A 24400-nucleotide genomic window follows, 5' to 3' on the forward strand; every position below is an offset into this window, starting at 1 on the left:
TAGCCCCTATCCAAGGATAGGTGTAAACTTTCTGATCACTAGGGGGTTCTTAGTAATGGGACCACAAGAACGAGGGTCAGTTTTACCACATATGAATAGAGCAGCCAGTCACTCATGCACCCTGCTGCTCTATTCATTGCTATCCAGTGGCGTAACTAGAAGCTGGTGGGCTCCAGTGCAAAGTCTGTGCCAGGCCCCGACTATAATGTATGGTGTATAGTTATAGTCTTCTCGTATGGGAAAGTGACACCATAAGGGCCCCCTAAACCTCTTGGGCCCAGGTGCGATCACAACCTCTGCACCCCCTATAGTTCTGGGGGTGTCTTACTCAATCTCAGTGTCTTACATAGACTGTGAATGGATGGCAATGGATGACTGGTCACTCCATTATTTTGGGGTACAATGGGGTTACAACAGACCCCGATTCTTGTGATTCATTGGGTTCTATCACTGAGACCCACATCTATCAGTAATTTATCTCCTTTCCTGTAGATAAGGGCCAAGTTGTTGTCACTAGTCAACCCCTTTAAGGAACAGCATTTTTTTTGTCTGTAAAGTTTTGTAGAACCTAAATTATAGTAGACCAGCAGTTTATCTGTGGAGATTGGGTAAAAGAATGAGGTAGGAAATTAACTTGTAAAATGTGGAGTGTTTGCATGACTTTGTTATAGGGGTGAGTAGGACCTCCATGTGTCTCTTTCTGGAATTTATACCACATCTTCCAGATTAAAATAAAAGGATCTCATGTTATATATATATATACATTACATATTATGTGGCAACATATTCTGAAGTTTTAAAGATGTACATTCTCACTTTCCTCTGAAATCTATAGCCTCAATTACTTTTAGGATTCCTTCCAAGTCAGGGATGTGACCTTGTAAGGAGCCAGCCTTAATTGTCAGAAGCCAAATCTAGGCCATCTTAAAAAATAGAGCAATGCTTGTCTACACTCAGCGTAAACACTAGTTTGACCTTTGCACTGCTGTGATAGAAGAGAACTAGTCACGTACACATCTACACATATGTGGGGAGACACATTACAGCATGTTACGGATGTTTCTCACTCTGTCTTGTCTATCTTTTTTTTTATTGTGATTTTTTGCATTAAAAATAATTTAGTCCTCTAATCTACTCCACCAGATTTGCTAAAGTGGTTTCATGAACAACTAAATTAGATGTCTCCTAAAATGTACTGGTGTAGTATTATAAAGAAAATAGCATTGGGCTACATGGACAATAATGTTGTTTTCTGATCTGTTATCAGGCTTCAAGGCAAACGATCGTCTCCATACCTTTCTATTGGCTTCTTTCTATATTTTCTATGGCCATATGTGTAGGCTGACTGTCCAGGCCATAAATTATGGAGCAGATCTTATTGCCTAGCTTTTTCTGTTGCCCTTGGTACACGGACATTTCTTTGCAGCTTGTGAACAGCCCACATTCGTGTGTATGTAGCCTTAAAGGGGTTTTCCCACAAACCAAGTTAGGCCCTATCGAGAGGAAAGCCTGTGGATCCCCACAGATCACTAGAATGAGGGATCCGATGGAGTCCCAGGTACCTCAGTCGAACCCCTCATCGCTCCCGGAGATAAACGGAGCAAACGGGCGCACATGACCGTTTTGCTCCATACATCTCTTTGGAGCAGACGGAGAATGGCAGGCATGGCACTCAGCAATTTTCGTCAGCTCTATTGAGATGTATGGAGCAGAACGGTAAAAAGGAATAAAAAAACGGGAAAAGAAGTTAATTGAAATATGTAAATTAGCCTGAGACTTTAAGGCACATGTCACCTGAGCGCCTCATGACTTTTTAAAAGTTCTTTTTACGGAACACCAAAGAAGCAGGAATTGGTGATAGCGCCCCATCATCGCCTAATCATCCCCATCCACGGTAATCTGGTGGTAGATGCCCTTTAAAGGGCTTGTCCAAATGTAACATAAATCTCATTGATTCTTTTGGATTGTTGTTATGTGATGTATGGTTCAAGGAATGTCACAAATGCAGACATATACTGGCCACAACAGTGACCCCTTCACAGCTGGCACTTTACGATTTGACCTGACCAGTGATGTGCCATTTGTGTAGAGGTCACTACTGAGGCCAGCCGTTGGCTAGAGTGGTAACCTGCCCCAAATGGCACATCATCAGACAACAGCCAAACAGGAGCTGAAAAAGATAGCACTGGCACCAACATTGTGACCTCCAATTTTGGGGGAGGGGTAAGGCAATAAAAACCAAACTAAAAAACTTTTGTAGAACTTTGCCTCATTGTAATCTCATTACACTTGGCAGACGCAATTCAACAATATCTGCTGCCAAGAAAAGCCTTCTGAGCCTACATGTCATGACAGACATGATTATCACCTCTAGTGCTAGTGGACACAGCTTAACATCTATGCCCACCATCTTCTGCTTCGTTACCTAACCCTCTGTACATCTACTTAGTTGGCGTTTTCATCACACGCCATCTGTAGAAAAGAAAAGCATAGTAGTAATGGGACCAGGACAAATCCTATAGATTACGCTTTACATGTACAAGCACAAGCCCAGGGTTATGTGGAATGGTGCCAAGTATGAGAGCAGAACTTTCTGCGTATGAAATATGATGCTACCCACATTACAATGAAAAACAATCATCATTGGTATATGTGCTATGTATGTTACTGGAGATGTGATGCCACGGATAACACAATACAGGTGATTGTATGACATCTGATCTGATGATAAATTATTATATGGCACTTTCTAGGAAAAGGCATATGGTCACTTGATAGTAGACTTCTTTCTGTGATTATCTGATTTTCTCATGTGCCATAATGATAAAGCGGGAGTGCTATACATATGCTGTGCAGTTTGCTGAAATATCAAGGAGTGGTACATCTTTCCATTTCATATGAACTCAACCAAAATGTTTATGGACAGAATTTTGTCATCTGTTTCAGTACTGTATAAAAGTCTAAAAGACGTTACCTGGCTCCCTGCCAGTACTGTTCAGCAAGTCATGGGGGGAAGGGCAGTTCTACGTTTCCCCCCCGAGTCCCCGTTTCCATGCTTCATCCTCCCCTTCTCCTCACTCACTCACCTCCCTCTGCCTCTCTCCTGCTCACTCCACCCTGCCTATGACAGCTGAAGATGTCTGTAGATTCAAGGAAACAGGGACTCATGCTCTCCTGTAACTTGCTGGACAGTGCTGGCAGGGAGCCAGTTACTGCCTAATATACTGAAACGATACAGAATGTAGACAAAGGCATTTTTAAACTCAACATTGCAGAAGCTTGTGGCACATGTCACCTAAAGCACTAAAAATTACATTCCTGGTGACAGGTTCCCTTGAACATTGTTGGAGTGCTTGAGAGAGCAACCATTTACACATTGAATAAATCCATGGACCAGCGGTATGCTAATAGATCGTCCTTCTATAGAACTAGCCGGTTTGTATTTGGCAGCCAACTTTCCATTTCCACCCCAAGTACATAACGGGTACAACATATATAGTTACATATGTTGGAGCTCTACTCCGGGTAAATATTTTACATATATATTTCTGAGCAGAATCTGAACATATTAAGGAGAAGAGAAAAGCGGATGTGTATCAATCAAATCAATTTTTATTATTACATGAAAAACAGATAAAAACATTTAAAAATCCCCAACAAGGGGAATAGAAACAGAATGGTCTCTCCACAGTAATGGTAATGGCTAGATATGTAACGACATACAACTGACAATCTGATCGAAGACAAGCTTGTAAACTGTTCATACATATAAGTAATGAAGTGCAATGTGAAATTGAAACAATGTGCAAATATAGCTCTGTAGTATAAAAAATATTTGATATTCTGTAACAAACAGTTCAATTTATGTATTACGCATGGTAGGTTGTTACTTTTTTGCCCTCAGCACTTTATCTTATGCCTTGATTGGTTTCATTTAATGTATGAATTTTTTCTGTAGTGGCACTTGCCTTATATCAAATATTTTTTATACTACAGAGCTATATTTGCACATTGTTTCAATTTCATTTGCATTTGCTACACATTGCACTTTATTACTTATATGTATGAACAGTTTACAACCTTATCTTCGATCAGATTGTCAGTTGTATGTCGTTACATATCTAGCCATTACCATTACTGTGGAGAGACCATTCTGTTTCTATTCCCCTTGTTGGGGATTTTTAAATGTTTTTATCTGTTTTCCATGTAATAATAAAAATTGATTTGATTGATACACATCCGCTTTTCTCTTCTCCTTAAAGGGGTTGTCCGAGTTCTTTAAAAAAAAGCTAAAAGTGGCCGGGACAGGGCTGCTTAAAAACAATAAAGATGTACTTACCTCCCGGTGCCCTCCCGGGCGCCATGTAAACAAACATGGCCGCCGGAGCAGCGCTGGACTCAGTTCCGGCCGGACCTGACAACCTTCCGGCCCCCATACACAATGCTGTGTATAGGGACGGATAGGCGTACCTGGCCACGGCCGGCCGGAAGCTGAGTCCAGCGCAGCTCCGGCGGCCATGTTTGTTTACATGGCGCCCGGACCGGAGCGACAGCAGCGCTGGATACCGGAGGGCACCGGGAGGTAAGTACATCTTTATTTTTTTTAAGCAGCCCTGTCCCGGCCACTTTTAGCTTTTTTTAAAGAACTCGGACAACCCCTTTAATATGTTAATTTCAATTTTGGATGTGAAAATGAACCATGCAACTCTATTTCCCCCTCCATCATTGTGTTAGTTTCTGAGCAATGAGACCCAATAGTGAAAAAATGGCATAGCCAGTCATGACACAACATATGGAGAGATACTGGTCGCAATATAAATCGTAATAAAAGCAAATTATAGGGACACGGTCATAAAGTAGAACTGTGATGCACAAGGTAATAAATAGATTGATTCAGAATCATGTGCTTCCTATTTTGTGTCCTACATGTTTATGGGGATGTTACTGTAGGATTACCATAAAATGTGGCAATATCCTTTAAAGTTCCCTTCTAAGAGTCTGACATGAAGCAGGGTTGCAAAAGAAAGAAAAGTATTCCCAGCTGCCTGGGCCCAGTGGTATAGGCTTCACATGTCCTGTATTTGTTCTGCTCTGAAGGCTGGAAATCATTTTTATAGTGAAGTGACAGCAGCGGTAGAATTCTGCATTATTCCATAGTATTCAGTATTTATAGTCTGCAAATTATGTGTTGTATGCAATAATATGTTTCCTGCTTGAGATTGGAAGTTTCCATGTCTTACAAGCAACAAGACAAAGACATAAATTGTACGGTTCATTCAGATTACATGGATATGTTAAAGAGTAACCCTCACAGATGATTTTTGATATTGTGTGGGGGGAGGGAAGTGTTGTGAACATATTTCTAATGTACTTCATTAGAAAATTCTTCTAACGCCCCTTGCACACAAACCTTGTTGAGAAGTATATTGCCGCGTTGTGGTGAGCACACACATGTCACCATTCCGACGCCGGTAAAAAGATAGACCATGCTCTATCTTTTCCTGTAAGTATGGCCGGGAATCGGGTGTCCCTATGGCTTTCATCCCTCTGCCCCCCCAGCCGAATGTGTGCCACACCTGGCCAGGGCGCAGCACACGTTTGTGTGTAAGAAGCCTCAGTTTGTTAAGAAATACACTACTAAGTGCCACTTCGTTACAAATCTGTCACCAGGATTGAAGATGGGTCTATCTCCTCTCTTCTCCTGTTGTTTACACAGCTTTGAGTAAGTGTTAATCGTCCCTGCTCTCTCTCGGGCTGTAGTATGCTATGAGCACTATATTCAAGCATTAAGATGAAAGTGAAGGGGTTAATCCTCCCTTCTCAGAGCTGCTTAAACATGCACAGGGAGATTAGATGTGAGCTCATTTGTAGCGCTTGATGGTTTTTGCAACTGCACTTGGGGACACTTTCAAAGTTTTCCCAGACTGACTGACCTTTATTTCTTAAAGTAATGACCACTTGTTACTTTTTGCTCTTTACTTAGCTGCTTTTTTCTAACCATAATACACATTTTATCAGTCTCTTAGTAGGACTATCAGCTGTGTATCCACCTGACTTCTGCACAACACAACTGATGGTCCCAACCCCATTTATAAGGCAAGAAATCCCACTTATTAAACCTGACAGGGCACTTATTATGTGAAAACCATTTCGGGTGACTACCTCTTGAAGCTCATCAAGAGAATTCCAAGAGTGTGCAAAGCAGTAATCAAAGCAAAAGGTGGCTTGAATATAAGACTTATTTGTCTGGTTTGGACACACCTTCTTATTCAAAGAGCTTTCTGTATTTTCATGACTACAAAAATTGTAGATTCACACTTATGGCATCAAAACTATGAATTAACACATGTGGAATTATATACTTAACAAAAAAGTGTGAAACACCTGAAAATATGTCTTAGATTCCAGATTCTTCAAAGTAGCCATCTTTTGCTTTGATCACTGCTTCGCACACTCTCGGCAATTCTCTTGATGAGTTTCAAGGGGTAGTCACCAGAAAAGGTTTTCTCATCACAGGGTGCCCTGTCAGGTTTAATAAGTGGAATTTCTTGCCTTATAAATGGGGTTGGGATCATCAGTTGTGTTGTGCAGAAATCAGGTGGATACACAGCTGATAGTCCTACTAATAGACTGTTAGAATTGGTATTATGGCTAGAAAAAAAGCAGCTAAGAAAAACGAGTGGCCATCTTAACTTGTCAGTCCAAAAAAATTGGAAAACTTTTAAAGTGTCCCCAAGAGCCGTTGCATAAATCATCAAGCGCCCCAGGAGACCAGGTCAATGCCACACAGAGTTCTAGCAGCAGACACATATCTACAACAACTGGTAAGAGGAGACTGTGTGCAGCAGCCTTCATGGTAAAATAGCTGCTAGGAAACCACTGCTAACGAAAGGAAACAAGCACAAGAGACTTGTTTGGGCTAAAGCAGAGTGGTCTGATGAGTCCAAACTTGAGATCTTTGGTTCCAATCACTGTGTCTTTGTGCGACGCAAAAAAGGTGAACGAATGGACTCTACATGTCTGGTTACCACCATGAAGCATGGAGGAGAAGGGGTGATGGTGCTTTTTTGGTGACACTGTTGGGGATTTATTCAAAATTGAAGGTATACTGAACCAGCAGGGTTACCACAGCATTTTACAGCAGCTGCTATTCCATCCAGTTTTACGTTTATTTGGACCATCATTTATCAACAGGGCAATGACCCAAACACACCTACAGGCTGTGTAAGGGCTATTTGACCAAAAAGGAAAGTGATGGGGTGCTATGCCAGATGAACTGGCCTCCACAGTCACCAGACCTGAACCCAATCGAAATGGCTTGGGGTGAGCTGGACTGCAGAGTGAAAGCAAAAGGGCCAACAAGTGCTAAACATCTCTGGGAACTCCTTCAAGACTGTTGGAATTCCATTTCAGTGGCGGCCTCTTGAAGCTCATCAAGAGAATGCCAAGAGTGTGCAAAGTAGTAATCAAAGCAAAAGGTGGCTACTTTGAAGAAACTAGAATATAAATAAAAGACATATTTTCAGTTGGTTCACCCTTTTTTTTTATAATTCCACATGTATTAATTCATAGTTTTGATGCCTTCAGTGCGAATCTACCATTTTTATAGTCATAAAAATACAAAAAACTCTTTGAAAGAGAAGGTGTGTCCATACTGTGTATAAGTATATATATATATATAATACGGAAAAATAGCAGCACTCCGAGATTTCAATGTAAGAAATCTCGGAGTGCTGCCATTTTTTCGTATTTTATAAAGAAGCGGTGTTGGTCTAAACCCTGGGAAGTGCACCTGAGTCATAACTTTCTAATCAGCCAATCACATGGCGGCAACTCAGTGCATTTAGGCATGTAGACATGTTCAAGACAATCTACTGCAGTTCAAACCGAGCATCAGTATGGGGAAGAAAGGTGATTTGAGTGCCTTTGAACGTGGCATGGTTGTTGGTGCCAGAAGGGCTGGTCTGAGTATTTCAGAAACTGCTGATCTACTGGGATTTTCACGCACAACCATCTCTAGGGTTTACAGAGAATGGTCCGAAAAAGAAAAAACATCCAGTGAGCGTCAGTTCTGTGGGCGGAAATGCCTTGTTGATGCCAGAGGTCAGAGGAGAATGGGCAGACTGGTTCGAGCTGATAGAAAGGCAACAGTGACTCAAATCGCCACCCGTTACAACCAAGGTAGGCAGAAAAGCATCTCTGAACGCACAGTACGTCGAACTTTGAGGCAGATGGGCTACAGCAGCAGAAGACCACACCGGGTGCCACTCCTTTCAGCTAAGAACAGTAAACTGAGGCTACAATTTGCACAAGCTCATCGAAATTGGAGATTGGAAAAACGTTGCCTGGTCTGATGTGTCTCGATTTCTGCTGCGACATTCGGATGGTAGGGTCAGAATTTGGCGTCAACAACATGAAAGCATGGATCCATCCTGCCTTGTATCAACGGTTCAGGCTGGGGGTGGTGGTGTCATGGTGTGGGGAATATTTTCTTGGCACTCTTTGGGCCCCTTGGTACCAATTGAGCATCGTTGCAACGCCACAGCCTACCTGAGTATTGTTGCTGACCATGTCCATCCCTTTATGACCACAATGTACCCAACATCTGATGGCTACTTTCAGCAGGATAATGCGCCATGTCATAAAGCTGGAATCATCTCAGACTGGTTTCCTGAACATGACAATGAGTTCACTGTACTCAAATGGCCTCCACAGTCACCAGATCTCAATCCAATAGAGCATCTTTGGGATGTGGTGGAACGGGAGATTCGCAGCATGGATGTGCAGCCGACAAATCTGCGGCAACTGTGTGATGCCATCATGTCAATATGGACCAAAATCTCTGAGGAATGCTTCCAGCACCTTGTTGAATTTATGCCACGAAGAATTGAGGCAGTTCTGAAGGCAAAAGGGGGTCCAACCCGTTACTAGCATGGTGTACCTAATAAAGTGGCCGGTGAGTGTATATGCAGGCAGTCCCCGGGTTACGTACATGATAGGGTCCGGAGGTTTGTTCTTAAGCTGAATTTGTATGTCGAAACTGTATATTTTATAATTGAAGATCCAGACAAAAAAATTTTGGCCCCAGTGGCAATTGTAGTTGAAACATTTTTTGCTGTAATGGGACCAAGGATTATCAATAAAGCTTCATTACAGACATCTTACAGCTGATTATTGCAATCTGGGACTATAGTAAAGCATTCAGAAAGCTTCACCAGAGGTCAGAGGGGTCTGTCTGTAACTATGGGTTGTCTGTAAGTCGGGTGTCCTTAAGTAGGGGACCGCCTGTATTTATATATACTGTATATACTTGTGTATTAGCCGTACATACGCACCTTCCAGCGCCCCCGATGGTCGACACGGCTCTTCTTATGTCTTCCCCGTGATGCTCCGGTCCTCACGGCTTCTCTTCTGCCTGCTGTAACAGCTGTCAGAGATGCATCATAATGTGCACCTGCCAGCAGAGCGCGGGGACCGTAGCATTGCGGAGAAGACAGAAGAGGAATCGCACCGAACATTGGGACCACCTGAATGTGAGTGTGTAAGTTTATTTTTTTTAAGTGCTGGCCAAACTGGGGGCTGGCTGGCTAATAAAGGTGGCTGGCTACTAAAGGGGGCTGTCTGGCTACTACTGGGGGATGGCTGGCTACTAAAGGGGGCTGTCTGGCTACTACTGGGGGATGGCTGTATGCTAAAGGATGCTGGCTGTATACTACTGGGGGCTGGTTGGCTGTATACTACAGGGAGTTGTCTGGCTATATACTAAAGGATGCTGGCTGTATACTACAGGGGGAGGGCTGTATACTACATGGGGTTGGCTGGCTGTAATACTACATGGGGCTGGCTGATTCTATAGGCTACTGTGGGGTTGCTGGCTGTATACTACTGCTGTGACCAATGCATTTCCCATCCTCGCCTTATACTCCAGTCAATAGGTTTTCCCAGTTTCTTTGCTTAGACACGGGCCAGCTTATACTCGACTATATACGGTATATAATTTTTTTTTTTTTTTAATTAAATTCACACATTTATCTAACTATGGGAACGTTACAGCCCTTTTAGATCTGTACTGTGTTCAGATCCTTGGATTCGGCTGTGTCTTTGAGGTTTAGGAGTGAATTTCATCCTGTAAATTTCCCATACTGCTACATGTATTTGTCTTTCACAAAAAGTGCATGTGATCTGATTGTATTATTCCGGAGCACACAGCGCTCTCCGCATGCTAACGAATCAATTACAGAATCTATTGTGGACAAATTTTCCCGTATGAGAAACTAAACAGAACACTTCACTGCTTCAGTGATGTCAGAATATATTTAGTTTATCCAAGCAGTGATCAAGGAAAACCAAGATTGAGGAAAATGTGCAGTTGACCTGAACATCCATCCATTGTAATTTTTTGGCTTTGCTGCGCAGTCAAATTAACACAGATGTTCACTGATATTCACAGATATGTCTTCTGCCTAACAACTTGACAACTGGACGATTGTCAGAAAGATGCTAAAATTATGTGTTAAAACTATGTTCATGTCATATGAGCATAATTTGGTGTGAAGGGATTCTATACTTTGCCACAATAAGGCACACATTTGTTGAGCCTACATCTATGATATGGTACATAGTAATGTTTCTTTTTAACGATGTGGGGCAGAATTGCGTACTTGAATGTTGCGCGTCTGTACCTGCTGTTTAGCGGAGAGGGTATGTCTTCCACAGCTCTGTAATAACCTACTGTTACCCAAAAATAACCCCTAAATGAAATGAATTGGCAAACTCCTTTTATTGTAGATGTAATCTTGCTAGTGTAACTGCACTACTAGGTTTTCATTTTGGGGCTTTAAATAGCGAACTTTTTATGTGGAGGAGCTTAAAAATCCTCAAGTCCGTGCATATAAAATTCCCTCACCCGGTCAAGACTAGAGAACCAAAAAGGAATATAATCCATCCACCCATACATAACCATGGAAATCTCTTATCTTGGCTGTCTGCATTTCACATCAGACTTTTGTAACAATCATAAGCCGTTCAGCAGGTTCCACCACCCCTTCCGTTATCAAATCAGAGAAAAAAGAGTGCACAGCCCATGTCTTTTTTTTCCGCTATTAGTAACGGAAGGTAATATCCCGTACATTGAAGTCAATGGGGAATGAAAGGAGAACAGACTTTCCGATCACCTTCCGTTTTAAGTTTATGCTGCGTTCTCTGTTTTAGGAGAAGCACTGCAGGTCTGAACTGAGCATTAGACAAGTTCACAAATCTTGGTAGATCCTTTACCTCTTTATTTTACAACGGCAGATAATTTAATGTGAAATTTTTCAACAAACTTTGCCAAAAAATTGTTTGTCCACTGTATATACAGGAAGAATAACACTGTCTCTGGACCTTGTATTCTCGATATTCTGGCACCTCTCATCTCTGCAGTCTCTACCTGCTAACCTCTCTGTGCTGGTGGGTAACGAGATCTACCTGCTGTGACTCACTGCCTCCCCCCCGCTCTTCATAAAGCTTCTAAATAAGACACTCGTTCCTCAGTAGCCACACCAGGTCATTTCTATAAAATATGGAACGAGGTGATGGATGGATAAGGTTACGTATCTTTACTTTACCTTCTTCAGAAGTGAATTCCACCCCTGAATCCCCCCCTCAATAGACTCTTACTTTAGTACCTTTTACCTTTAGTATTAGATAAGCAAACCTGTTTCTTAGTACTTTGTCCTGTTTTCTAATAGCAAGGTCTGATACGTTTTTAGGTTTATAGGTGATTCATCTGTATCCTGGGTTCTGTTATTGACATCCATAGCGACATACACTCCCCCTAAACCCTAGTGAACATTTAGAGACTGCCCATACTTCCAAATGAGTAGATTAGGTAGATGTCATTTACCCATATTAGCTACACTATACCGGTGCCACACAGGAACACAAGCAATGCCTCAGATACACCACATTTCGTGTCCCTTAAACCAGGTTGTGCTGCCTTCGAATATCGTGTATGCTCTTCTCTGTGAGGTTAGGGAGAAAATTATGTCACTCACTCTTGCTAGACCTTGGCAGATTTCCATTAGGTTCTACTATTTTTCCTCTTTATTCTTTTTTTTTAGCTAGAAAATGGCTCAGAGACTAAACATTTCATACTTTCTGCCTCATTTGTCAAATTCACATATGCTATTTAGGCCTCTGACATATAGCCATGATCACATACCTTCTCAATCCACGCAACTTTTTTTAACTTCATTTCTCAGAAACCGGACAATAGTTTTATTTAGGGCCGCAAAGTGTTTGCACAGTGGTTTATTTTTGTACTGTAATGATATACATATTTCTGTTTGTGTAAATGTGACATGTAATTCATAGCATGCATGTCTTGAAACTAAAGAGACTGCAAAATTCTATTTTTTATAATATATGAAATGGTTATAACTATTACTAATGCACCATATTGGGATAATAGCCAAACTTGTAAGTTTTTTTCAGAAGTAAAAGACTGGGTAAGGGGCCATAGATACTCCTAATTTCACCAAAAATACTTGGAAAACATATTGACTAGAGTATTAGCCTAGGGCAGTGATGGCACACCTTTTGGAGACAGAGTGCCCAAGTGCCCAACCGAAACCCACTTGTATGTCGCAAAGTGCCAACATGACAATTTAAGCAGTAACTTATTGATCCCTGCTGTATCACAGGTTTTAATCGTATTGGCGTCCTGAGTTCAACAATACAATAGAAAGATGGAGAAATTTGGATTGTAGCTTCCCTCCAGTGTCCCCTGAAGAGGAAGTATCAGGGGGCCCAGAGCAGGAGCTCCAATGACAATCCATCTCTATCCACAACTTCTTGCACCTCCTGTAGTCCTGGCAGCCAAAGATGTTGCTTTAAAATAGCGCTGAGCAGGGCACGTCCTGGGCTGTATTGGATCACAGAAGAAAGCCTTGAGTCTTAGCTTGCAAACTGTGTGTTGGGGTGAAGGCCTGGGTGCCCACAGAAAGGGCTCTGAGTGCCACCTCTGGCACCCGTGCCATAGGTTCGCCACCACTGGCCTAGGGTGGGAAATGCATTGGTCATAGCCTCCCCACTGATGAAACTCACAGCAGCCTCCTACACTAACAAAATATCCAGCAGCCCCACCTTAATAACAAAATGCCCAACACCCCCCCCACCCACAATAATGTAATGTCCAGCAGCCTCCCCTAGAAAAGATATGCCCTGTGCCAGTGCACACCCCTCCTGTTATGAAATGGACTAAAGCAGCCCATTGTATAAAAATAATAAACTTGCATACTTAACTTTCGGCCCTCCCCAAAGACAAAGACGCTTCACACACATTGTGATGCGGTGGTTTGGCCGCTGTTGACGTCATAGTGTGTGTACAGGCATAGCTCATGGATGTGTGTTTGCACATACTATTACATGAAGACCAGAGGGAAGAGGAGCTGCGGGGAGCGCCAGAGGGTAAGTATGTAAGTTTATTTTTTTTATACACTTGTGTATAAACCAAATTGGGTTTTTAAGCACATTCTTTGTGCTTAAACTCTGCTTATAAACCAGTATATACAGTATGTTTACTTTGTTTTGGATCTATGGTAAGTGTCCCTGGCTTATTGTGCCTGATTTTGATGGAAGGTTTCTTGAAAGAAGACTGTAAGGCAGGCAAATAGACGCTTAATAACTAAATCAACGACAACTCTGCATCTCTAGTGCTTGTCCAGCCTGTGTTTCAAGATGCCCATCAAGTTTTCCTGTAGTGTCCATTACTTTATCTAAATTAAAATCCTAAAAGTTTAGTTTCTGGCCATGACTCGGTTCAGCTCAGGCCTATCAGTTCATGTAACTCATGGTCCCGGGAAGGCCCTGTTCACATCATGTAAAAGCCTTCCATGTAAGTGTCAGCAGTATTGTCTTTCTTTCTATGACTTGTTTCTCCTCTTGCACCTCACACCCTCTCTGTAGCCTCTTGTCCTATTTACCAACATTTTCTCCTGTAAATTTTATAGTTGTGTTTTTTTAGATCACCAATAAAGGTTTCCAACAACAGGAGGGGTCACAGCTCCTCGGTACATAATCCAGAGAACATGTACTTTGGCAGGCTTGTTCAGCACATGTTGAACGTAATAATGTTTGCAGGGGAGCTGTTTGGGTGTGACAATGACTGCCAAAGCAGAGAAGAAGACAGAGACAAGCCATAACTTCATACGTGACCGTGTTTACTAGTTATACATTATCAGCTTACATCTTCTCATGGTGCAACAGCCTATATACAGTGTAGATGATATATCCCACAGATACTAACTCTATGTAATACGCTGCCAGGTCCTCCGTACCGTGCAAATAAATAGGGCAGACACAATATCACTTAAACAGATTCAGAATAGGATAAGGAGGTCCTTCCCACACCTCCACCACTCATGCGACAATCAAATATACTATATGTCAAAGCATTTGTATACAAAATGGCACATACCAAAAGTCTTTCAAAAGTCCATTAGACTGTACAGCAATCCACTCACAAACATTTAGCAGAGACCTAGCCATGGATGAGACCTATAAGTCTCAAAGTCTTAAAGTTCCTGTGTACCTTCATAAGAAAGATGGAAATTCTCCATTGCCTATGAAGATACAGGCAATACTGTTAGCAGGCTAACTCCTGCTGAAAGACCAGACACTTCTTAAAGTGTACAAGCCCTTGAAATAAAGGATGTTGAACCCACTTAATAAATCTCACTGGCTATGGAGATGCCTTGATAAACATCCATAAATTGTTGGTGCCAGGTTCCCGTAGTTGACCATCAAAGGTTCACATATGAGTTCTGAAGTTAAAGAGGACTAAATTGTCCTCTTTTTTTCCAAAATGGCTTCATGAATGTAAAGAAAAAGTAACTGAAACCTACGTTCTCTCACACTGGAAAGTTGAAGCCTTTTGACTTTGGCTCAGTGACCGGTTGTACATGGCAGATTGTCAGATTACACCATGAGTTTTCTGCCTCTTCAGAGGTTTATCTTGGCTGCATGTTTTATATTCCAAGTGACATTTCTGTTAGTGGGAAATAATAAAAGACTATGTTTGTGACAATAGAAAATACGTCTCTTAGTAATTTCTAGTTATTTTTTATTAATATGCCTTGCTCTCCAATTTCTTAACAATGCACAAATCACAAAAGGACTCCCTGCTGCTCCTGTGCAGACACTTTCCTGCTCCCCTGTTGGTTTCTGTTAACTTGGCTCCAGTGATGGACACTAAACCATTCTAGTCTGTCGCTGGTTGTAGCAGTGTCGTGTTACTATCACTGGATTGGTAATTATACACGTCACTCCACAGGGAAAATAGGAGCACGAGTAGGGTCACCCACCCCAATCCAATAGTAATAAGTTAACTCGGCACTCGAAAACAAGATAGGTTCTTATTTATTCACATCAGAAAACAATCCACATAAAGTAACGTTTCGGTCAGTTATGACCTTCTTGAGGACCAATTGATTCTGCAGCACAAATCTGTATTTTCTGACTCTAATCAGATGACAGGTTTGCGCCTGCAAATCCTAACCGTGTGAACCAGGCCTTAGAGCAATATTAATGATTAAATTAGGACATTTAGAGAGACAAGTGGTTAATTACAGATACAAATTCCTTCCCCTGCCCTGGAGGTGGACTGTGCCTCTATATGCCGGCTCCTGCCTCTTCACCTGTATTTAGGGTCTTTATTACTAAATAATAATTGTCAGCACATCAATATGGTTGAGGGTCTATAATTATAGATAACCCTAATTTTAGGACTGTAATTTACCCTCCATATTCACCTTCATCTAAATATATGGCTAAAAGTCACTTCATCTGAATGAATATCTTGCAGATGTACATTTCCTTTGTACAATGTGCATGAAAATACCTATTAACAACTGAAAACAATCCAAGGATTATTCTACATTTCGGGTCCGTTCTACCAGAAATGCCAGGGGAGAAGAATTGCGGCGCCCTGCAGAAGAAAGAAGACGGGCACGGAAGCCAGAAGACGGGCCGCGCTGACATCGGGGGAGCAGCTCTGTGCATCAGCGGGCCATCAGAGCATATAAGTTTTTTTTGTTTTGTTTTTTTAATGCTGGGCTGGCTGTATACTACTGGGGGCAGGCTCAGGTGGCTGTTTACTACTGGGGGCAGGCTGAGGTGGCTGTTTACTACTGGGGGCAGGCTGTATACTACTGGGGGCAAGCTGTATACTACTGGGGGCAGGCTGTATACTACTGGGGGCAGTGCTGTATACTAGGGGCAAGCTGTATACTACTGGGGACAGGCTGTATACTACTGGGGGCAGGCTGGGCTGGCTGTATACTACTGGGGGCAAGCTGTATACTACTGGGGGAAAGCTGGGCAGGCTGTATACTACTGGGGGCAGGCTGTATACTACTGGGGGCTGGCTGTATACTACTGGGGGCAAGCTGGGCTGGCTGTATACTACTGGGGGCAAGCTGGGCTGGCTGTATACTACTGGGGGCAAGCTGGGCTGGCTGTATACTACAGGGGGCTGGCTGGCTATACACTGGGTTGGTCTGTGACCAATGCATTTCCCACCCTAGGCTTATACTCGAGTCAATAGGTTTTCCCATTTTTTTTATTTATGGTAAAATTAGGGGTCTTGGCTTATACTCGGGCCGGCTTATACTTGAGTATATACGGTAAGTTTTCCAGGGTGGGATAAGGACAACAATGCCTCTTTTGCTTTTTGTAAGAACATCAAGCATGAGGTCCTGGAAGCTTAATAACATTATGCGGCATTAAAGCCAAACTAGTATATGTATCCCCAACTGTAGACAGTGCTGTTTCGATGTGTTTGTATCTCTTCAGTACAGTCTAGGAAACTAGTTTTGCTGAGTGAGAGGCTTTTGTCTAGCGTTGTGAAGTAAGAGTTCTCATTATGCGCTTCAGATACAATACTAGATAAAACCCTTCAAAAAGAGTGGAGCTATTTCTTACAACACTACATTAAAGGAGTAGTACTAGTATAGATACATACCCCCTATCCCCAGAAAGAAGTCCTCTAAAGTCCCCCATACCAAATACTTTGCGTGTGCTCCATTGGGGCTTCCTTTTTGGACTTGGTGACAACTTACAACTTACCATAGAGGTAATTTATCAGGGCCTCTTTCACCATGTCAGTGCCGTAGAAGCCCTGAAATAATCGCAAATGCTAGCTAGCAAATGCCCTCTCTGCCACCTTCACATCAGAGGGGCGTGGAGGGGGGAACGGTCGGATTGCTGTCCCCGCACCTGCGCACTCACTGCTGCCTGGTATAAAATAAACGCTGCGCAGCCTCTTGATGTACCGCGCTGCGAAAATGCAGAGGCGGGTCTATGGTGATGTATGATAAGTATGGAGGTAAAGTGTTTGCACCTTTGCTCCATTCCGTCTAATTCACTTCAGGGGATTTGGGTCAGAATTCCAATTAACAGAGACTCTTGTGTGACAGTTCTGTGTCTATAGTGACACAACCTCTCGATGACATATAACAAGCAGAGTCTTCTTACCTTTATACTAGGTACAAGGTCATGGCTGGAGAGTCGTCTGGATGTGAGACTATGCCTTTCTAATAAATTAGTAATGACAATCGCATTCTCCACTCTTGTTCTGTTTACCTCTTCACTGCAGTATTATATGTTCTGGTAATAGGACACTAGTGGTTAAACACATTAGGGAAAAAGAGAAGAGGTTGCTTCCATGGATTGCTGTGTGCATTTATATGTGGGATATCCTTGATTTGCCTTCTTCTTGTAAGATATGTTTAAAGCGAAGCGGTCACCAGGAATGTTATTTTTAGCTGGTTACAGGTCTCAATAGCCTACACTATACCGATTTAAAAAATGCCTTTGTCAACATTCTGAATAATTTCAGTACTTTATATTAGTTAAATTCATACTACCTGGCTCCCTGCCAGCAGCATGTGGTGAGTCCCCAACAGTAGTGGATTATAACACACATGGTTTGGGTGGAAGCCCAGGGCCCATAGCCCACCATCTAACCCATTCCTAGTATTATAAAATAATACCCACCATACTGGCCTCCACACTGTATAATGCCATGGAATGTGGTCAAGCAACATGTAGTCCTTGGGGCGGCACGGTGGCTTAGTGGTTAGCATTACAGCCTTACAGCGCTGGGCACTTTGGTCCAAGTCAACATCAGCAAAGAGTTTGTATGTTCTCTCCAAGTTTGTGTGGTTTTTCTTCGGGTCCTCCGGTTTCCTCCCACACTCCAAAACATACTGGTAGGTTGATTAGATTGTGAGCCCCATTGGGGACAGGGACTGATTTGGCAAACTCTGTGCAGCACAGAATAATCTGTAAGTGCTATATAAATAAAAGAATTATTATTAGTCCTTTCTGTGGCACTCACACGTATAATGTGACCACTGTGTTGAAGGAGTAACACAACCAGGATCTGAGTTTTTCCAATTACAGGTGTTAGCACCAGTGCTCAGCTGTAAACAGGCCTGATTCTGTCCTTTTTGCTGCCTGAGGCAAAAAATGAAATGCCCCTACCCCCAAAAAAATTTTAAAAAATCCTCCTCTCAGCCCCCTTTATTTGCAGACTCATCTTAAAAAAAAAAAAAAAAAGAATATAAAACCTGATTAATTACTAACAATATCCTCACACACGAATATGAAGTCACCAATTAAATTATATATTGTACCCCAGAGTAGCCTTCCCCATAAAGGTCCCCCTTTATTTTATTTAGAACCTTCCCCGCCAGTTTGGTCATGCCTACTGGCCTCTGATCCGGGAAATCCAGGACACTTATAGGGTTATTAAGGGTGGATTTGCTGGGCTTTTTGGCATAGAAAGGTTTCAAAAAGTTGCATTGTGGTGCTTTGGGAGTTTTCACTGCTAAAAAGTAAAGTAAACAGAAAACGACTTCTTGTGCGACACTGCGAAAAGCCAGATTCATGACTTGGGACTTTTGAAAAACTTCCCTTAAAAAAGTCTTGTAGTTACTCCCGTCCCCTCCTGGTGTATGCGCTGGGACTTTTTAAGCATTTTGAGACTTTTTGGAAAAATAAATCCCACCCAGCAGTTGGAGCAAACAAACATTTATTTAAAATGATAAATAACCCCCTTAGTGTTTTTATTCTTCAAAATTTACTTTAAATTCCTCTCATTTCATTTTAAACAACTGTAGCAGGAATCCTCAATGCAGACATTCCTATACAATACCAAAAGCAGTGAAGAATATGAAAATCCAGTTCCAGATTTACCGTATCTATTGTAAGTGAGCTGCAGTGACTTTTTTTTCCTGCCTGCACAAAATGAGTGTGAACACGCCCCAAAAACCCTTTCATAAAACATTTATGGATGCTGGATGACTGTACAGTATTTCAGATAGTGGCGTGACACAAGCTTTCATCAGGGGAAAGCCCAGGCCCCCCCCACAAAATCGCAGTATTGTTGGTTAATACCCATGTAAGCCTTGACGTAATTTTTGCTTTTACTGGGTGTAATTGTTGTGCGCCATTTATAGGCTGCGCTGGATGAGCGGCTGGATTTGTATTGGGGGAGATATGTCTAAGCATATACTTACATGCGCCAGGTTTCCTGCTTGTCTTGGTAAGCCTCTCGTCTCCAGGAGATAGATTTCAGTCCGCTTCCAGAAACAAGCTTCAAATTGGCCAAGGAGAAGATTAAAAGCAGATTAGGGGTATACAAGTGCCAAAACCTATTTGAGCTTTTAAGTGCTCTGTGATTTATCATTTTCATTTTATCTTCTAGTATAGGCATATAGTGCCGCTAGCTAACTCCATCTGCTAGGAGCCACTTGTTAGCACTCATAATATTTCATACAGAGCTTTATACCTCCATTACTTAGAGCATAATATTCCCTCTAGTTACCCTCTCTGTATTTTTATGTTTTTATTGTTTTCATTAAGGATTCTGTGATTTTACTATTGTAATAAGGGTCTTTTTTGTCACATTATATAGAAATATACATTATATGCAGAAATACATTATATGCAGGTCAATTTCTAGGCCAATTTGCTATTTTTCACCTTGTGCAAGCAATAACTCTAAATAATAAATCTTCTACCATCTCATACTACACAAAGTCCCAGGGTGAAGTCTTGTTCAATCTGCTTGCACAACCAATAAAAGAAACTCCCATCAATCATAAAACGGACCTATTTTTAATGTACTAGCAGCTCCATTTTTTGGGGGGGGGGATTTTTAGATTTGTCTTCATTGAAGGGGTTGTTCGACATTAATAAAAACTTTACCAATGGCCTGGGGGGCTTTGAAAGAAATAAACCTACCTCCTTTGATGCTCCTGGTGTCCTGCACTGCCGTCAGTCACTGCTGTGCCCCTGTTTGTATACAGAGCAAGGCAGCTCCGTTTCGACAACTTCCGGTGGGCTTCCACCTGTCTCCTGTCCCAGCTCCTGCTACAGTGCTGGGACATAGGGATGGATGGGCCAAGTACCAAATTTGTGGCATTGTCAGGTGCCAACAAACAGTAGCCCCACAGCAACGGATGGCGGCACGGAACACCAGGAACCCCAAGGTAAGTATACGTTTTTTTCACAACTCCCGCCCTCCTTTTCACATTCCTGTTTAATATTTTGAATAGCAAAAACTGCACAATAATCTAAAACCAAAAGCTGAGCAGAATACCCCCAGTTAGTGTGGAGTGTCTCTATATTTGCCTGGACTTTTGGTTATAACTGAGTAGAGATGAGAAAATCTATTTGTTGCTTCAGAAATTCATTACATATCTGCATTTATAGGCACTGATGCAAAGCCGAATCTTTTCTGCTTTTTATGGACAAATCTTTTCAAAAATGTCATTAAGTATCTATGTTTTGTATCAGCTTGTGGACTAGAGGGTGTTACATACCAAATCGGTGCAGAAGGAATTGATGTAGACCTGAAACTGATATTTTGAAAAATTTGGCAAAGATTCTGTGAAGTGAATCTTGGATCATCCCCTGCATAACATAAGGAACAGAGTGTATTCTTGTATCTGTTAGGATCCTAGTGCATTACCGGGGTTCTCCAACTGAGACGGAGAATCGGTATTTAATCTGCCATTACCATCAGATTCACTACAACCAATCTTATATTGATATTTCAGCCACCCCTTCTTGTCTCTTTCACTCAATAATTTCTTTATGATGGCCAAACCCATTAGGCATATAGTGGTCTGATCTTGGGATTGTCAAGTCAACCATTGCCCACCAGCTGAAAGTATATCCCGGCCAATGGATTCCAAGATGTCCGATCCTTTGGTAACCCATTGGTACATAACAGTGGCTTACTCCTCCTTTCTGATTCAGAACACAAGGATCACCAGAGGAGTATATATCTATGAGGGTAATTGGGAGATATCTGATGTTTCATTGTCATTCATGGTTAAATATTTTTTACAATACTCTTTTTCCACTAGTCTCATCACATTATGTCTTAGCCCTACAATTACTGTATTAATTTGACTCCATACACCCAGTGGAGTCCAAAGATTGCCCCTTTGGGCTGGCATATTGCAGGATCCCATTTGTTTATACAGTAAAGAAAAGGTAGACTACAAGCGGTCCCCTACTTAAGAACACCTCATTTACAGATGACCCGTAGTTACAAACGGACCTCTGGATGTTGGTAATTTACTGTACTTTAGCCTTCGGCTACAATAATCAGCTGTAGCAGTTATGATAGGTGTCTGTCCAACATTTTTAATATCCAATTGTCACAGAGACCAAAAAAGTTTTGGCTGGGGTTACAATGATAAAATATACAGTACGGACTTGCTTACATACAAATTCAACTTAAGAACAAATCTACAGAACCTATATTGTACATAACTGCCTGGTATAATACTTGAAAATAATTTTTATCTTCGCTATAGAGTTTATGTTTGGAGGCTAAGGTGTTTTATGTGTGATGTTTATTATGGATTGTCTATACATTGTTTTGTAAGTGCACATGTTCTTATATGTATATTCACGTTTTCCCATCTGTTTCATACTGGCACACAGTACAGCAGCGCAGATGATGCTTATCCCATTTGTTGGACTCGTATATATGTGTATTACCAAATGCACATTACATCTCATTATTCAATGATCGAAGATAAATAAAGAGCAGACCCTAACAGTTCTTCTTATTCCTTGTCCTTGCAGATGTAAACCAGCTTCTTCAAAGACAACTGGCAAGAATCCTTCATCGGTAAATCCTACTTTACCAACATCAAAAAACTCCCCAGATCCCGATGACCTTTTCAGTGACATTTAGCTAAAACTCTAATCCACTTCTGCTTAAACAAACAGATCTGGAGCAATTATTGTGTGATAAATGTATATTGTTCCTACAAACCGGTGCACTTGCCCCGCAGAGCGTCTGAGTGTTGGTAGATGTACAATGGTCTTCAGGGTATTTTGCAGATATTTTTCTAACTTGATGACTGTTATTCTTACAATTTGGAAAATAAGTCTTTTATATAACAAAAAATGAAATAAATGGATTTATCATTCCTTTTTTTTTTGTCTCTTTTTTTCCATTGATTTTTTTGTACATAACAAAAAACAAATAGCAAATTGACAGACTGCATTGATTCGGTGGGTTCAGACTGTGGAAATATGGAGTGTACAAAGAGTTATGGCAAAAAAACATCAGAGAACATCACAAGCATCAAATCCTCATAGATGCCGCAAACATCAAACTACAAGTATAAGGTGAAATACAGAGTTACAAACATGGATGGAGTAAGTGACTTAATATGAAATAAACTTATCCTCAAAAGAGCACAATAAATATAATAAAGGAGGGAAAGAAAGACCATTTGAGAGACAAAATTTAGAGCATTAGGTGAGGAAGGGCTAGCTGCAGTGTAGTGTATCAATCCAGGGGACCTTAAAGGGAGTGACCAGGGAGGGAGTCCCAGTGAAAAGGAATTTGCATTTTTGTGTCTAGTATAATTTTTTAACCATAAATGTATGTTGAAATTTTTGTTCCAGAGCAAGTAAACTTAGCTAGATACAAGGGGGAAGCACCTGGGCAAATTCTACTGAAAGCCCATTCTACGGGATCCCAGAAAGGGGTTAATTCCAATCAGATGTGTAGGTATGAGCTCCAACATTAGTCAGACATGGTGGCATCACAGTGGTGAAGATTTAGAGGGGTCCTAAACATTCTGCTAACCAATTTATTGCTTGTGTCCTGCAGGGTGATACACCTGGAGGGGTGGGAGCAGCTTCTCTGTATTTGTGCTATTTCATGTTCAAAAATTAGGAGTTTAGTTCCTTTTTCCAAGGCAGAATGAAGCTGGGGTGTGAAGTTAGGGAGCTCTTATAGGTGGGATTTAGGCTTGTACTGCCTGTAGGCCAGGAATTACGACTTTTCCCACCTTAAGCCACACCCAGTGGGCACGGCGTGGGCCATTCCTGATGCAGGTTATAGCCTCTTAGTATATCTGGTATGACATGCAACATTGGGGGGACATCAAGGGCTGGTGTATTGCATGATAAGATCTTCCCTTACAAAATAGAAATCTGCTGTGCTGTGAATCAGATAGGAACCATGGAAGTGTTATCTCCAATTAAGGTCACTCAAAAGATATGAGATAATCATGGCTGGGTGAATACACATAATCATTTTTGGCTACTTTTTGCCATCACATATTTATTGTTTGGATTTCCTTTCCAATTAGTGTTTATGAGCACTTGAGCGCCTGTGGTCAGGAGAATAAATTGTAGGCTTTATTTGGCAGGGGATCCATTATTACTCCATTGCTGGTTGTATAGTGCATTTTATATATTGTGCCTTTATAAGAGTTTGTGTTGCTTCATCCGTTCTAATAGGGAAGCATCAGATTTTTAGGGCAGTACATCACTGACACCATTGTATCCCTCGATATGTCTAGAAAATGCTCTTACTTTAAAAGGATAAGAATTAAGGTCAAGCTTTGTAAAAAAATTAAAAAAATACTTTACATGATGACTGCTTTTACAAGTTGTGAAACCAGAACAAATGAGATTTGTTACTTTGTGCTGCGACTTGACTATTTTATGGTGCAAATTACCTGCAGAGGTGACATACAACTTACAATACAACGTCCATTATTAAGAATAAAAATCATATAACTGGAAAGTTCTCAGACTATCTTGGCACAGACTTTACTTGCAAAAAAATCCAGCAGATTTGTATTTTTGTAGTTGTCATATTTGAGTGGAACGACAAGAGAAGAGGCTGGTGATATCTGACAGCCATGCATCAAATTGTCATAATACATGCAAACTAAAGAACAGCGGATGTGATAAAACAGAAACATACAGAAAGCTTTATTAAACAAAGTATGGATAAAGTCAAATAAAATTCACAGCTAGCCACACACAAGGGATAAAAACAGTTCAAAATGTGCTGTTTGCCGTAGAG

The 24400-nt window shown here is 41.5% G+C and overlaps 1 protein-coding gene across 1 annotated transcript in view; it reads left to right on the forward strand.

Moving 5' to 3' along the window:
- The window catches only part of XRCC4 (X-ray repair cross complementing 4), a 294092-nt gene extending 271593 nt beyond the window's left edge, over positions 1–22499 (forward strand). The window contains exon 8 of the mRNA XM_072139355.1: positions 22150–22499. Coding sequence (XP_071995456.1) covers positions 22150–22261 — 112 coding nt within the window. The 3' untranslated portion in view covers positions 22262–22499. The remainder of the gene's footprint in view (positions 1–22149) is intronic.
- Positions 22500–24400: the final 1901 nt, after the last annotated feature.

This window comes from Engystomops pustulosus, chromosome 1 (genome assembly GCF_040894005.1).
Source record: "Engystomops pustulosus chromosome 1, aEngPut4.maternal, whole genome shotgun sequence".
NCBI classification, from domain to species: Eukaryota; Metazoa; Chordata; class Amphibia; order Anura; family Leptodactylidae; genus Engystomops; species Engystomops pustulosus.